Source organism: Malaclemys terrapin, chromosome 25, assembly GCF_027887155.1.
Source record: "Malaclemys terrapin pileata isolate rMalTer1 chromosome 25, rMalTer1.hap1, whole genome shotgun sequence".
NCBI lineage: Eukaryota > Metazoa > Chordata > Testudines > Emydidae > Malaclemys > Malaclemys terrapin.
Window position 1 is genome coordinate 13,581,943 of NC_071529.1, and position 16,358 is coordinate 13,598,300.

At 39.1% G+C, this 16,358-nt stretch overlaps 1 protein-coding gene across 1 annotated transcript in view; it reads right to left on the reverse strand.

The window, feature by feature from the left end:
- Positions 1-349: 349 nt before the first annotated feature.
- IKZF3 (IKAROS family zinc finger 3) overlaps positions 350-16,358 on the reverse strand; it is a 52,130-nt gene continuing 36,121 nt past the window's right edge. The window contains exons 7-8 of the mRNA XM_054014043.1: positions 11,002-11,118; positions 350-4,713 (exon numbers count right to left, since the gene is read on the reverse strand). Coding sequence (XP_053870018.1) covers positions 4,010-4,713; positions 11,002-11,118 — 821 coding nt within the window. The 3' untranslated portion in view covers positions 350-4,009. The remainder of the gene's footprint in view (positions 4,714-11,001; positions 11,119-16,358) is intronic.

Genomic DNA, 16,358 nt, shown 5'->3' on the forward strand with positions numbered 1-16,358 from the left:
CACGCAGAAGGGTATAATACATAACCTGCATATTGACCATAGGTTTAATCACAATTTCTTGATTTATAAATATGAAATATGATAGATTAAAGCTTAAAAAGACAAATTCTCAACATTTGGAATCTGGGGGCTGCCTATCTGACTTAATTTGTCTTAATTAAATACAAAAATGTATTCAACATATAGAGCATTATTATTACTTGAGTTTTGTAGCATCTAAAAGCACCAATCAGGGATCAAGGCCCCATTATGCTAGGCCTTTTACAAACACAGAATTGCATTACATCTATTTGTTATATCTGCTGAGACTTCTTTAGCAATTATAAATATTAGATATTCTTTGTGTAGGCCTGTCCTTCAAAAATTCAGTAAAATTATAAACAAAAAATAACATTTATTCCTTAATGAGACAATAAAATTTCAAAAACCACATCAATGTTTTGTATGTGTGCAATTTATCAGTTAGTACAACAAAGAATTGACTGAGACAAAGAAAACTGTTGATCAGGCTGCATTTCAGAAAAATGTCTATGCAAAATGTGTTTTCATACTGAAATCAACTGAACCAGCAGTGTTAAAATAGGCCAGTAGAACAAATTAGGCTAGCAACAGTTTGCAAAGGTTTTTCATTTTGCAGTTCAGGTAATTTTGCAAAGTCATCAATGGGTTTTTCAACTCTGGCGTTTGAACTCTTTGCTGCAGGGGTTGGCAAAATGTACCTTGCAAGCTAAATGTGACTCTCAGTATCCAGCGATGTGATCCACCTTCTTTCTGAGAAACAGACATGGCCCAAACAGACTACGTGCTTCACCATGCAATCTTTCCTTTTGATCCAGTGGAAGGTTGCTGAGATCAAGATGGAGCATTGCAAGATGGGATCTTTAGTGTCTGTGAGCTACCCCTCCAAATTAAAGATGAGGTAAGCTTCAATCTGCTCAATTTTATGCCAATTAGGGGGCAAATCCTGATTTAAATGGAAAGCAGCGGTGCTCGGCACTGTACTCCTCCAGCTTCAGTGCCAATATGTGATTAACGCAGTCCTGGGCCCAAGTGGGAGTAGTGCCAAACACACACTCATGAAGTCAATGAGGATTTACATGGCAGATAAAAGGTACTCATTAAAATACACTGCTCATTGGGCCCAGAAAACGGCTATGAACAATTTCTTTTGGTGCAGTATATCTTAACAACACTTCTTTGCCTGAGCAGTGGTGGGAAAAGTCTGCCTACTAGGGGCAGATACTGTGAAACGTCTCTTTCAAAAAACTGTCAATGTAGCTCAAATTGAACTTTTCACAGGCTCAGTGGTTGATTGCTCACTTTATCTGGGAAATACTGGGTGGGTAGGTGGTTGAAGCCCTGCCTAGCCGAACAAGAAGTGAAGAGTGGGAGAGTAAATTCTGGGCAAAGTAATCTTCAAGGATTCTATGGTGGCGTGAGAAAGAAGCTGGTGGTGTTTGATGTAATATACATGCAGTAATTCAAGGTGTTTCCTGTGCTAATGACTAGGTAACACTTCACTATTTGTACTTTTTCTTATTAATCTTTCTAAATGATTTTGTTTAACCCTAATGAGAAACATTTTTTCTACGGTGTGCATGAAAATACAGCCGTCTTTGGAATAAATGTAGAAACCGTTTATCAGCTCACAGTAATTTAGGACAGGAAATAAAGAAGAATATAGTATGTTTCTGCCCCACCCTTTTTAGGCAACCTCCTGTTGTAAGAGACCCCTCCAAAGTATTTCCAAATATACTGAGCCTGGACCTAATGTCCTCTATCTGATTTTACAGATCTTCTGTAAGTCAAGAGTAACTCAACTGAAGGGTTTTGTAGTAGTGCTGTGGCATGGGTGTTTTGGGATAGGAGGGGCATCCACCCAGCTCACTAAAAATGTCCCTGGCAATAAGAAGTTTTCTACCACAAAGGGATTCATAAAAGTATTTTACAACTATGTATCTACAAATTGAACACAAATGGACAAAAATACCTTCCCCACTCTGCACAAAAAATATAGCACTTATATAGTACTTTTCAACTTCATAGCATTTTACAAACATTAATTTTATTAATCTTCACACATACCCCTATCAGGCAGAGAAAATATTATCATCCCCTTTTTACATGAGGAAAATAAGTCAGGGAAAGGTGAAGTGATTTGTCCAAGATCACAGAAGGAGCCAGTGTCAGAGGCAGAATTAGAATTCCGTATTTCCTGACACTCAGTCCTCTATTCAGAACACTAGCTCCCACTTTTGCTCCGTGGAAAAAAGTGAAACACATTACATAGCAGTTGACACAACACTGAAAAAGTACAAAATAAGTGCTCAGACCAAATACTCACTGGATGAAAAAATCCAGCGGAACACATCTAACTCTACATTATATAAAAGATTTTAAAAAAATAAACATACACTCAGCAAAATTATCATATTCACATCTTCAGCACAGTGACTAATAATACAGCTGCAGAACAATGATTAGATTAAAAGAACTATTTTAAAAACTGTCTTCAAAGTAATCGTAAATACTCATTTTGCAAAACAGCACATTTCACGCCAAGGGATATCCCCATGTAAACCAGAAAGTGTGATTGAATTGTCCGCTCCCACACATTCTTACATGAAGATTCTCACGGTAGCTACTGCTAATATCTGCCAGGACACTAAGATTCTACTTGGCAACGCTAAATCCGAAATATATTGAGTCAAATTCTATGCTCATCTAAGCAACCTCATGGCCATCAGTGAGGTTACATGGATGTAAATGAGAATAGCATCTGATCCAATACATTTTGAGCCTAGCTTTCCTCTCACACAGGTGTAACACAAGTGAGAGGAGACTCGGGACCTTTATTTTCACATTCAGTACACTTTCATTAGAAAATTGCTTTCTAAATCAAAAAGTTTCCGTGTTATTTGTTCTATCTGTTATCTTCTCTGTTCTCTCCCTGAGTTACAGTAACCTCATACTGCCCAATCCTGCAGCCCTTGATAAGCAAAAATCCCATTTGCCTTAATGAGCATTTTGTCTGCCCGTTGCTATTTTAGAGACTGCTCCTGCACCAGGTGAAGTCAGTGTGAGTTTTGATATTGATGTCAATGGAAGCAGAATCGGGTCTTAGTCTCATTGCAATTTTGTTCTGTTAGAAAGACACATGCTTGATCCATCAATGAAAAGCAGGATTTCCTCCAGAATTTAGGAGCAAGCCAACAAAGGGTCTCGATGGGTATCCCAAAAGCGTACCCAGTTAAAAAAACCCAAACCCCAAATAGCTCACATGGCTTATTTTGATATTACTGAGTAAGAGGTGAGTGGGGAGAGACTTTAAAGAAAGTAAACAGAGTGGGGTAAGCAAAAGCAAAGTGTGGTGAGACAACACACTCTTTAAGACTTTGAGGGGAAACATTTAAAAGTTATTTGATACGATCTGCCCAGATATGTGTTTTCCCTGTTTCAATAATTTGGCCAGTTTAGGAATACCTCAGGAATTGAAACACTAACAGAAAGTGTCTCTTGTGTGTTACTGGTTGGAATACAGTGGTTCTGAAAGGGCAGTAAGGATGGACAATCTTTTGTGCTGAATTTCAACTTTTTTTTATGAGAATTATGACATCAATATTTGACTTCGTATTTCACTCAGAATACAGCTAGATTGCCATTTTGCTATTACTGGAAGCAATGTTCTAACAAAAATACATGTTAAAATATTTAAAAACATATCTTAAGTTGCTATTAATTTTCACAAAAATAAAGTTCATACAAAATCTGTATCTGCCAATCTTTGGTATTTATATATAGTGCCAGTCACCACAGTATCTAGGCACAGATGCTACAGAATACTGCATTTCGAGTAACAAATAAAAAGCCCCATCAGTACTTTGCTACTACGAGGGACACTAACATTTTTAGAATTGGCACAAAAAATATTTAAGCAATTTTTTTAGTCAAATTTAAAAAACAAACAAATCTAAAACAGATCCTTTGGTCTCTTGGAAAATCAATCCTTTTACTTCAGGACCACTCTGTGCTCTCCTCGTGCTATATGTGAGGAGAACTCATATCTGTCTTGGCTTCTGTACCCACACATGTTGCATTCGAAAGGATCACGGAATCCGTGGCATCCCATATGAATGGTGAACATCACATAATCCAAAAACAAGACACGACAATGGTCACATCTGTAGACCCCGATGACGTCACCTTCCTTATTGATAACCTTAAAGGCATCACGTGGGCATATGGTTGGTGGCTTGATTATGTCATATGGCCTTGGCAGCTCCTTCAAGGATTGGAGGCCATTGCGGACCTGGGAGGGGATCATTTGGTTTTGATGGTAGGTGTGACTCTGGCGCTCCTCATGGTTGCTATCAGTATCTGTGGAGTCTTGGCCACTATTGTTTGGGGAAAGGCCTCTGTCAGAAGACAAACTTTTGTCTCTAAGGTGGACATGGCTCTTCTCTGTGTCTTGTGGATTGCCATTTGACATTTCAGAGCGGGTGAGTGGTATGGGATACAAGCTGCTGATGACAGGGACCATCTCAGAAGTGGGAGCTGGTGGAGTTTGTACAAGGGGACGCAGTGCTTCTGCTCCAAGATAGCTGATCGCATTATTTATGGCCTGGTCCATCATACGTCCTTGCATCATTTCGCTTTCCTTTTCATACAAGAAACTGGAATTGTAATTAATGTCAAAGCTATGTCGCTTCTCACCTACAAGAGAGGAAAGAAACTGAATTACTGAGTGGATTGTAAAAGTATTGAAACTCTAGGATCCTTTTCTAAATAGCAGTAGTCGATGAAAAGGAAACATTTGAATTTAGCTGTATGCTCTTTGGGGCAGGGATGCTGTTTATGTAAGTAAATTGACTTTTACACAAGCCCATAGGAAATGGAGCAATAGAGAAGTTAGTTAAGCAACTTGCTGGCCAATCCATCACTGAGCTTGATGGTTCTGGGATTTAAGGTAAAGATTTTAGGAAAGATCGTCAAGGATTTGTTTCCTTCATCTTTACATAAAATCATGTGAAAATTGATTTATGAAAAACAAAACAGGCAAAAAAGTCAATTAGTCAATAAACAAAATCCACAGCAGGTCCTGAGAACATTCCCTCTAGCTCTTTGATCATCTCCTGAGAAATTGTACTCTTCTGTGACAGGGAGGGTAAACTGGCCACTGTCAGAAGACAGAATACTGGGCTAGATGGATCTTTGGTCTGACCCAGTATGGCTGTTCTTATACCATTCATTGCTTTATATATAAATTAAGTAGTTGGAAGGCCTCTTCAATAAGATTACATAGGCATAATTCTGGGACGATTGCACTTAATCTTTTTACATTTCTTTGCATGGGAACCCTCACTTAAGCTTTCTTTTTGCAGCTCGTTTGTTATTGGGTCTGATTCTTCATGATGTTACCTGGGTGTAAAACTGTAGAATTACATTGGAGAATTACGCCCATTGTATTTTAATACATTAAAATTAACAAAAAATTATGCATATTCCCAACCTAGACTGTGGCATAATATAGCTCTCCTTGGACTGGAATTGTTTCCTTTTAACTCAGTGAAGGTTCTCAGATAATACAGTATTGGCAGCCATATAAGTAGAGATAATGTATTCTTTTGGAACATTACATTACATTACATCTGGCTAGATTATGACTATCTCCCTAATGCAGTTGCACAGGGGAGCAAAGCCCGCCTCTGCCCTGACTATGTTAATGCTGCACACATTGTACTCATCCAAGCATCAAGGGAATGGGGAGAGAGCAGAGGGGCTACACAACTGAAACTCTCCTCATAGCCCTGCTAGCAAGGTATGGGACAAGGAAGGTTAGCGTGGGTGGAGCCATGGCCCTGACCCTTTGTGTGCCAGGTGCAAAGAAGGAAGAAAGCTGCACTCCAAAAAAGACTGAAGTAACTCTTTTGTGGATGTCTAGAAATAAGTAACTGAATTCTGTGGTTAAATGAAACTTACAATCTTTCATAGTTAAGAAAATGGACAAGCCTGAATGTTCACATGCAAGTGACTTGCAAACATCAGATCCACTAATCTCTGAGTTACGGTAACTTGAATAGTACAGATGTTTATCAGTCACCTGTAGACACTATGACTCAATGTATATGAAACTCACCAGGTTTCACTGCAAAGACAGCAAAACCAGCAGCTCACGTTTCTTTTATAAAACACTTTTATAAAAAAGGTTAGTGAACCACAAGAATGTAACTGCTTCCAACCCTCAGCAAAACTTGTGATCCAACTTCTATTCAGAGGGAACAAAAATGGTATAACACGTTTGAATGACTCATAATACCAGTTCTAGACAAATGAAAGGTTTAATCAAAACTGAAATAAAAAATAACAAGAGCAAAAATATACAGAACCTTACTATGAAACTCCTGTTAAAAAGCTCAGCAGTCATTGAAATAAGACTTGAAACAAATGTCCTGCCCTCTTGTGGTCATTAATGATCTGGCACTACTTTTCCCAATAGATATGCGAGCCCTCAGGCCCTGTTCAAATTCCCATTTAGTTAATTCCATTCTGCTTCCCTAAAATTCCATATGATAGTTCAATTAGATAGAATATCCCACTTCACTCCCCTGACATAAATAGGGATGTCATGTGTTGTGCACCTTTAAAAAGCTTCCATATTCCACACCATAAACAGTGGTGAGTGAATGATTCCTACATGTATTTATTAGGTTATTAAGTTTGTTATGCACTTTGGGATGAAAGGTGTTACATATTAAATAATATAGTAAGTTGAATTATTATTAGATCTCATTATTGAAGGCACTAAATGTCAGAAAAATTAATAAGTGTATATTCTTCATTGCATTTACATCATATCAAATGATAACAAAACATTATAGGCAAACGGATGGAGTTCCACTGGTTTTGTTGTGTTCTAACTCAACAACACTTAAGCCTTTGCTTGAAAGGAGACAAAAGGCAGCTCAAACTTTGCCCCATTAAGACAGCAACAAGACGGGGTGAAAGAAAAGAAGAGTAGATTAGGAAAAGGCAAGCGTGCACAAGAGCAATGGAATAAAGTGAAGAAGATTAATTAGGGCATAAAGTAGTGATACAATTTTATTTATTGCAGCATTGTGGGACAGTGCAAGAGATTACTGTGAGTTAAGTTGCTATTGCTCCCAAAGGAAATACCACACAGTTACTGTGAAACAGCAAATTAAGAACCAAGCCTACATTCTCTTCTGCTGTTGATTTACAAAGCTAGCTACTACACAATTTAAGAAACATCTTTCCCCAGTTTATCTTTTTCACCTCAGTGCAATGCAAAACTTTCCCCTTCAGAATTCACACGATCATATAACGCAAACACATCGCCCGTTGCTGCTCAGTGATGCTTACTCTACAGCAGTATGCAGATTTTTGTGACATGATGAGGTGTGGACACTGGAAAAAGGGAGTGAACCTACTTCCTGTTGCTCTGCTAACCAAGGCAGACCATTTTTCATTAGTTACTTCACACAGAGAGCTGGCGGTATTTGCTGAAGTTTCAAAACGGTACTAGCACATTTACCACTGGGGAGAAAGATATTTTTAATACTGCTCTCAAAAAGAAGTTGCCCAAAATGAGCCATATGGGTAGTTGTGTAAACTGGCACAGCTTAATTGATTTCAATAGAGCTACTCTGATTTACACCATCTGAGGATCTACCCCAATGTATATTCTATTCAAAAGACGAGCAAGTTTAATTGAAAGGTTTGCCTACCAAGCTATATTCCTTTTCCTGGGTATCAGTTCCACTTAACATACAACTAGAAAAAATGGCTAACTGAAGTGGTAATTACAAGGTGCTAAATACTACAAGTTTGGTGCACAGAAGTACACATTAGAAATCTGTCAGGAAGATGGGGAGTGCAACAGCTGTTCTCCCAAAACCCATGGAAAGGCCAAAGGCAGAACCTCTGCAACAGGAGCCATGAAGGGAAGGTCTCAGGTAAGTTTTAGGAGTCCGGGGTATGGTTTGTTCATGTACATTCATATATATCCTGGCAACTGCAACTGCACATACCCACACAAATTATTTGCACCAGTGGTTCTCTACCTGCGGGCCAATTAGCACACAGCTGCGGCCCATCTCAGCTGTGTGCTAAAAGCCATGGGCTCCAGACTCCCAGCTGCCCTGCTGCGCAGTGAGCTCCAGGCAGCTAGCTGTCACATAGCCCCACATGGTGGGGCTCAGTGTCCGGGCAGCGCCCCGCACAGCAGGTCCGGGTCTTGGGGCCCCGCATGGTGAGCGTTGGGGTCCCTGCCCCCCATCCAGCTCTCCGCTCCTGGCCCCACTCTGTGGAGGTCTCTCTGGGCAGAGGGCGTGGAGCATAGGGGTTTGTGTGAGGGTTTAGTTGGGGGATACTGTGGTTCTCAACCTGCAGCCCAGATAACACTTTGTGGGCCGCATATGCGGCCCACAATGATAAATAGATTGAGAACCACTGATTGACACAATGAGGTCACTGCTGGTCAGAATGTGATACATAATCTTTTAGAGCCATGTACGTGATGGGCCAGAATTTGTCCTACAGAAAGGGTGAGAGTCTGCAGTGTCACCATGTTTAAGAGGCGTCAACAGACGATTTAATAGTTTTTCTTGTTAGTAAACTTCTTTCATAGAAATGAGCCTAGGCTGGCCTGTTGGTTTACATCTCCTTATCCCTCCTTCCTGAGGAAATGAAAAATCAGCACCCTTCTGAGAACTTGGTTTCCCAAGAAATCACAAAACTGTCCTGGCAGATTTTTCCTCCTGCACATATAGTTCAAGAAGTCACAAAAGTCAAGTCAAGGTCGGACAGACTGCTGCTGCAAACATGCCACTCGAGAATAAAAGGGAGTGAGTGACTCATGCTTTTTTCACTTATTACCCAACAACGTCATGCCTGTAGCAGACGTTCTAGAGAAACAGCATGTTTCAGAACTCAATTACTCTGATATCACTAAAAGAATGTCTCCAGTGCCCCCAACTTTATCCCCCCCAAACACTTCTTTATACCACTGTGTCAGCTTGCACTGTTAATAAACTATATCAATGAAGCATTACAATAGAATAAAAAGGGCTCCATCCTGCAAAGTGCTGAGCAAAGCACTTCAGCTCATGCTTAACTTTAACCACGTGCTTAAGTTCTAATGAAAAGTTCAACACGTGCTTAAGTGGTTTACTGAATCAAGGATTAAGTTCTTTGTTGCACTGGGCAAGAGTGTTTAGCACTTTGCAAAATCACACCCCCAATGAATTATGATGACAAAAATCTGAGACTGCTCTCAATATCAAAAAGAAGAGCTAAAGAACTTGAACAGCATTTTAGGAATCACAGTATGGCCTGCAAGGCCTAATCCCCAAAGCCAATATTTTCAAACCTGGGTACCTAAAGTTAGGGTCCTAAATCCATATTTAGGTGCCTATGTAAAAGTGGCTTGTTTTTCTGGGGTGATGAAAGTTCACAAGTTTCCACTGAAACCAATAGGGTGCTATAGGTGCTCAGTACCTTTGAAAACCAGGTCACTTTTATTTAGATGTCTAAATTTTTACTTAGGAGCCTACCCTTTGGTACCCAGATTTGAAAATTTGGGCCCAGAATTTCAAGAAACATGCTTAGTATCCCTCTATGCAGGGTGCAGATCAGACAGTATGAAAATGGATTGCTCAAGTTCTGGCAGATGATTTCTGTTATTATCCTGTTTCTTTCTCTTCTGTGAGTGTGAATGTAAATTACTACAGAGGCCAGTATTTGCAACAGAAAATGTATATTAAGAAAATTAAGCATCCTGTACCACATATATCCCTCTGGAAAATTTATGATTAAGACATTATTAGTAGCAATGTTGCATAACTGCAGGCTAATTAAACTCTTGAGCTCAAATACAACTTCATATAGTGCAAAATAAATAACTATGACCAACAGACAGAGATAACAGCATCAAACACTGCTGAGAAACAGGATCTGCCATCAAACTCAGATATAGAGGATTATTTAAAAACGATACCTTTGATTGGTTAGCTATTTTAATTAAAATACCACAGTGCATATTTTTTTTATTTAAACTTGAAACAAATCTAGCTACCTATGAGATAAGTATTATTACTAGTACTATCTACCCAGTTCAGCAGGCTACTTGGCAAAGAGAAATTTGTTTTAAACTTATTTTGATTTCTGCAGAAAACATCAGGGATATTTTAGTACACCAGTGGTATAAATTAGAGTCAAATATTTTTCTGTGATCATTTGTTTATAATCTCATTTTGAAAGCTCAAGATTCAGTAAAACTGAAATGAAATGAAAGCAATTTTATAAACAGTCATTAAAGAAAACAACAAATGATGTGAGACCTTGCTATTTAAGATTTCCAATTCGCCAAACATTGATTTTATAAAATTAAACCCAAAGTAAATTCTATGGAAATGTATTGTGGCCACATTTTTTTAACCAGAACAAGAAAGGGGTTGACCCTATCATTCAGATTCAAATGTTTAAAAATTTAGTAATTTTCTGTCTTTGGGCTCTATTCTGCTGTGCCGTATGCCTCCTGCAAGGAGGTACTGAGCACTTTCGACTTCCATTGACTATGATGAGAGTTCAAGGTACTCGCCCCTAACAGGATCAAGCCCTCTGATTCTTCCCCAGTAAAACCCTGGTACAAAGGTTTTCACACACACACACACACAGCTCCAAAACAACCCCCCCTCCCCCTCAAAATGTATATTTATTAACCATGCAAACACTAACACAACAAGTACACAAAATACAGTATGAATTCAGATCTATTTGTCATTTATCTAATTGAACAATTTCTCTTGTTTATCAAATACCTATAATCAGTAAGTAGAAGTACAGCAGGAAAGCAGAAGTTACCTTATTTAAATACATGATGGACTAGAAAGGGCCCTTCATAACAAGTACTGCTATTGTACCTGTTGGTTACCAGCCCTCACACAGTTAACTGCTGCATGTGAAAAGACTTTTTATTCTTACCAATAAATTTCTGAGGCATTGAACTTTTTCGCTTTGCCACGTTGCTTGCTAACCTGTCCAGCACGAGTGCTCTTTCAGTCCCCATCTCTGCTTTGATGTGCCTTGCCTCCACGCTTGCTAGTTTGGAAAATGTGAAAAGAAAACACACGTAGGTTAAAAAAAAAAAAAAAAAAAAAAAAGGAAGAGATGAATGGTTTAATCTCCGGAGTTTGCCACAGTAACTGGAAGGAAACAGTCTGGAGATCTGATGTAAACTTGTTTTGTTGTTTTTCTGTTGTTCTTGTTCCTTGCGTCTTGGGCACCAGTTGCGGTCAGTGGAACCAAGCACAGAAACGCACACAAATCTTGCAGTCTTAAGCTCGTGCAGGAGAGCATAACCCATACAAAACCAATATCTTCATTAGCAAGAGGAAGTGTAAAATAAACAGGCTGGACGTGGTTGGTTACAAAATACAGATGGAGATATAAGCCCTGCTCGGCTTTCCTTTTGATTCTGAGTAACACTATGTGACAGCTGCAGACCAACAAAATTCTTCAAGACAGCTTAAAAAAAGATACAGTCCCTATGTTATATTATCAAAAGAGTGCAAGTATTTTAATAATACTGCTCAGAAACTGGGGTCATTAGTATGCTAGCAACAAAGAAACATAAAATCTTCCTATAAATTTTACATTTTTTAAAATAGCCTTACAATACTGTCTCCCATTCCCAATTTTTTTCCAGATTCTAGAAAAAATCTTTTATCTAGTCTTACATTTTTTCTGTTTGTTACAACTGAAATTCACTGTGCACCCTCCATCTATGCATCGCCTGTAGTTTTATCATTAGCTATTCAGATCTATTTAAAACTATTTAAACTGCCTAGAATTTCTGAAATTTAGGAATACTCGGTGTGTGTCTGTTCATCTAGTGCTGTGGCTCTTGGCCATTTTAAGAAACTTACCATTTTCCAGAGTAAGACTAACCAGTGCCCACTGTCACACATTCACACACTGTGGATACTCTCAACCTCATAAAATTTCTCCAGAACTATGAACTGGACCAGCCATGACTACCTGTTTGTCACCTCAACCCAGTATTGCCAGTCTCGTTCTGATTTTAACTGCTCTAGCCACCAAATTCGTGTTTTCTCCTCAGGGACAGGTATTATTATTAGTGATATGCAGGAGTGCCGCCAGCTTTTCTGCCGTCCTAGGCGGCGGAAGGTCCCGCCCCAAAATGCCGCCCCCCACAGACGCAGCGGAAGGTCCCGCCGCCGAAATACCGCTGCGGTCTCTGCCCCCCAAATTGTAGCGCCCTAGGCGACCGCCTAGGTCGCCTAATGGGTTGTGCCGGCCCTGGTGATATGTATTAGAGCACCACTAAGAGGCACTAACCAAGGCTACATCTACACTACGGGGGGGGGTCGATTTAAGATACGCAAATTCAGCTATGCGAATAGCGTAGCTGAATTCGACGTATCACAGCCGACTTACCCCGCTGTAGGGACAGCGGCAAAATCGACCTCTGCGGCTTCCCGTCAACAGCGCTTACTCCCACCTCCGCTGGTGGAGTAAGAGTGTCGATTCGGGGATTGATTGTCGCGTCCCGATGGGACGCGATAAATCGATCCCCAAGAGGTCGATTTCTACTCGCCGATTCAGGCGGGTAGTGTAGACCCAGCCCAAGATTAGGGCCACACCAGGGTAGAAACTAAACAAACATATTAGAGACAGACTGTGCCCCAAAGAGTTTACAATCTAAATGGACAAGATGGACAAAGGGTGGAAGGGAAGTAACGTGCCCAAGGTCACACAGCAGGTTGGGCTGTGGGATGACCTCACTGTAAACGGACAATTTAAATGTTATAATATGTCACATGGATACCATAAGAATTGGCACCTTGCCTAGACAGGAGAGAAGTCTTATCATAAATGGAGGATACATAAGCATTTGGATACTGCAGACCAATTAAGTGCAGTTTATAAAGTATTAGACCTAAATTAGTCTATTTGCTAAAAATACAGCAGTAGAAATAATGTAAAATATGGCTGTGAAAACAAAAGTGCAATATCGTCCTCCTTTAAGCTATTGTGCAGTATTTTTCTGACATTTAAAAATAAGTTAAACCTTACATGTTTACTGTTACTGTTATTGATATTGGATGTATTTCAATCAGTACTAACCATGACTCACCAAGCCTCAGCCATGACTATTTAGTTTGTCAATGTTTTTACAGCGTTTTGAAAATGTAAAGTGCTTCACAAGTGTTAAGTATCAAACTGCTCCTGCCATGAAATCTAGCTATATATATGACTCAGAATGGATGGAATAACAGGGTCTGTATCTCCATTGTGTTACTCTGGTTTTATGTAAGTGTACCTCCATTGATTTACATGATAAATCAGGCCCACAAGTGAACACAATCACAGTGTTTTAAAGATGATAATACCTTGCCTTTATATTGTGATTATTTTCAATCCAAAGGATCACAACATGCTAAACAAACTTAAGAAACATATACATACTATAAACAGATATCACTTTATCAACCGCTAAAATGCAGCTGCCTCTGGGGTGAAAGAGTATACAAACACAACATAGCAGTTGAAGTGGGGAAGTGAAGAAGAATACCAGAATCAGTTGAAACTGCAAGAGAAAGTTAAGTAGGCAAAATTTAATTACCCAAGTTGGATTTTGGCCAGGATCTTTGGGTTAACTCTTGCAAATAGTGCAATGGGATCTTTAATGTCAGCTTACATCTCATCCAAATGCTGTCACATTCAGCAACACAATACGCCTTAGCATCATGCTGGGGCATTTGGTTTGATACTAATTCAGGGGGAAGAGCACCCCCTACTAAATCCCCAGCACCACTCCATATGGCACCCTGGGTTATCTTTGGAGACCTCCTATCCAAGTTCTGAATCATCCTAAACCCAGTAAGCTTTTGATTTTGACAGGATCACTATACAAGGCAGTTTGCTATTAATAAGGAAAAGAAACTCAGCAACCCACATCTCTCTTGAATAAAAACAAGTTAAGGATTATGTTTTAAACTATGGTCACTTTTTATACCCAGAAGCTTTTCACTGGAATGAAAAATATCAACGCAAAAGAGGGCACAATAAATATGTGATAACAGTACTGCTTACTTGTTTATTTCTTTCCTGTTCACAGCTCTTGGTTTGTTTGCTTTTTCTATTTTCTTTTATTCCTCCTATGCCTCTAAGTCTTTCCTAGTATCCTCTCATCAGTTTTTGGTGGTGATGTTTTTTAATATACGGTCTCAGATCTACCTTATGTATCTATTGGTAGAACTCTAGAAGCAAGAAACGGTGAATACAAGATGTTTTACTCAGCCCAAGACCTATATTGGGAGTTATCCTTAGCATCTTGATGTCAAATTGGTTTTATCAATGCCATTTATTTACCACTGATGGAACCTTACTACACTACAGTCTAAAATGGTAGACATGTAGCTTCCTGCTGGGTGACACTAATATTCTGTGCAGAGAAGAGATTGCTGAAGAGACACTAAATATTGACCTACATAGTATGTTCTGGGTCATCTGCAAATGTCAGTTTTCTACACTGTTGTGTCTCATGATTTTAAGTTTTTCTTCCACATGCTAGTAGCCCTTTGTTTTTAAGAAACTGCAAAATATATTTGCAACCTCTTCAAAATGTAGTTCTAGAAAAACAATACGTTTGTTTCTGTAGCAGAGGCGTACAGGCATAGGCTCAACTATCCCACACCTTATCATTGCAGCTCTCCCTGTCTAAAGGCTGGCCTGAGATGATCCCATCTGCCTGTTCACTCTTGTCCATTTAATTAATAAAGAATAATACTTAGCAGTTATGCAGCATTTTTTCCTCATCCAAAGATCACAAAACACTTCTCAAAGGTAGGTAAGTATCTTTATGTCCATTGTATAGATGAAGAAACTCAGGCTCAAAGAGGCAACGTGTCTTCTAAAGTGACTGCAATTGCAGTTGGTCAGTTTTTGGCCAGTCTTTAGGACTGGAACCCACATCTCCTGACTCCTAGTCTGGTACTTTATACACTTGATGTTTCAAGTAGAAACTCTGTCATTTCAACATGTAGTTAATAATATAATCTAAATACACCATGAATCTTTTTTTGTTTTTGTTGTTTTGTCACTTATTGACCTAGGATGGCTCAGAAGGATCTAGATTTAAATCAGCAACCATCTGAAAACTGATTTCTGGATGGCTTGACAGAGGCACAAGGAAATGGCAGATGACTTGCCCAGGGTTACATAGAGAGTAACTGAACAGTGTGATCGAAAACCTAGACTCTTAATGAAGTTATACTACTTTAGATTGTGATCTTGATATGTCATTCAAATCAAATAATGTTGGCCATGGTTCATCTTTGGATGGGTCAGCACCATAAAAACTCCCAAGGGTGCTGCAGGAAGTGTTGGAGATTCATTAGGTATTATTTTTCCCTCTGAATCTTTACTAATCAATGCCCTAGCATGGTGTTACAAACACTGAGGAGCTGTCTTTCAGGTGAAATGTAAAGCCAAGTTTCTGATCATGGTCTTCTACCCAAGAGTAGGACAGTGTTAGCTCTAGTGTCCTGACCATTTTCAATTAAACTCTCCCTGAGGTCGCAATTGGTTATGGCATTCTTCACTTAATGTCTTAGACATCTGTTTTGTGCTTATAAATGCTGTTATCCACTCTATCAGTGTTTGCATTTCAGGTGTAAGTGTGTGCGCATTTCAGTGTTAGTCCTTTGTTTAAAAAACATTTTGGGATGAAAAGCATTACATACATGTGAGCTATTTTTCATTACTGACTACCACTTTTGCTATAACCATTAGACTCGTTATTCTAATTTCTTAAGAGAGCAGAGACTCATTATACTAATTTCTTAAGAGAGCACTGTCTCTAGTAAGCTTTACTGTCTACTACCATGCTGTAGAAATAGAGGGAGTTGGTCCTTTTCTTCCAGTCATGAACATTGATATTTTATCATTTGGCCTGTAATGAATTGTTTCCACAATGTGGTTTCTGTCACACTGTGACTATACTTTTTAGTGCATGTGGGCATCGTTAGCAAACCCTGAAGTGCTAAATGAAGCTCAAATTAGAGGCATTGCTTCCTGTCACATCTACTGTGTGGTCACTAAATAATGGAGAGTGGAACATAGAGGTGGGTTATTGTGCTAAGAAAACGGTGTGATCAGAGATTGTTATCAAGGACTGAGCTAAATTCTAACAATACTGTTACATAAAATCTTTTTTCAGCAATATTGTTATAATGCCACATTCTGAGCAAGTAGAATACTAAAATGCAATGAGAAATTATTTAAAAATTTAAAAGAATGGATGAACTGAAGAT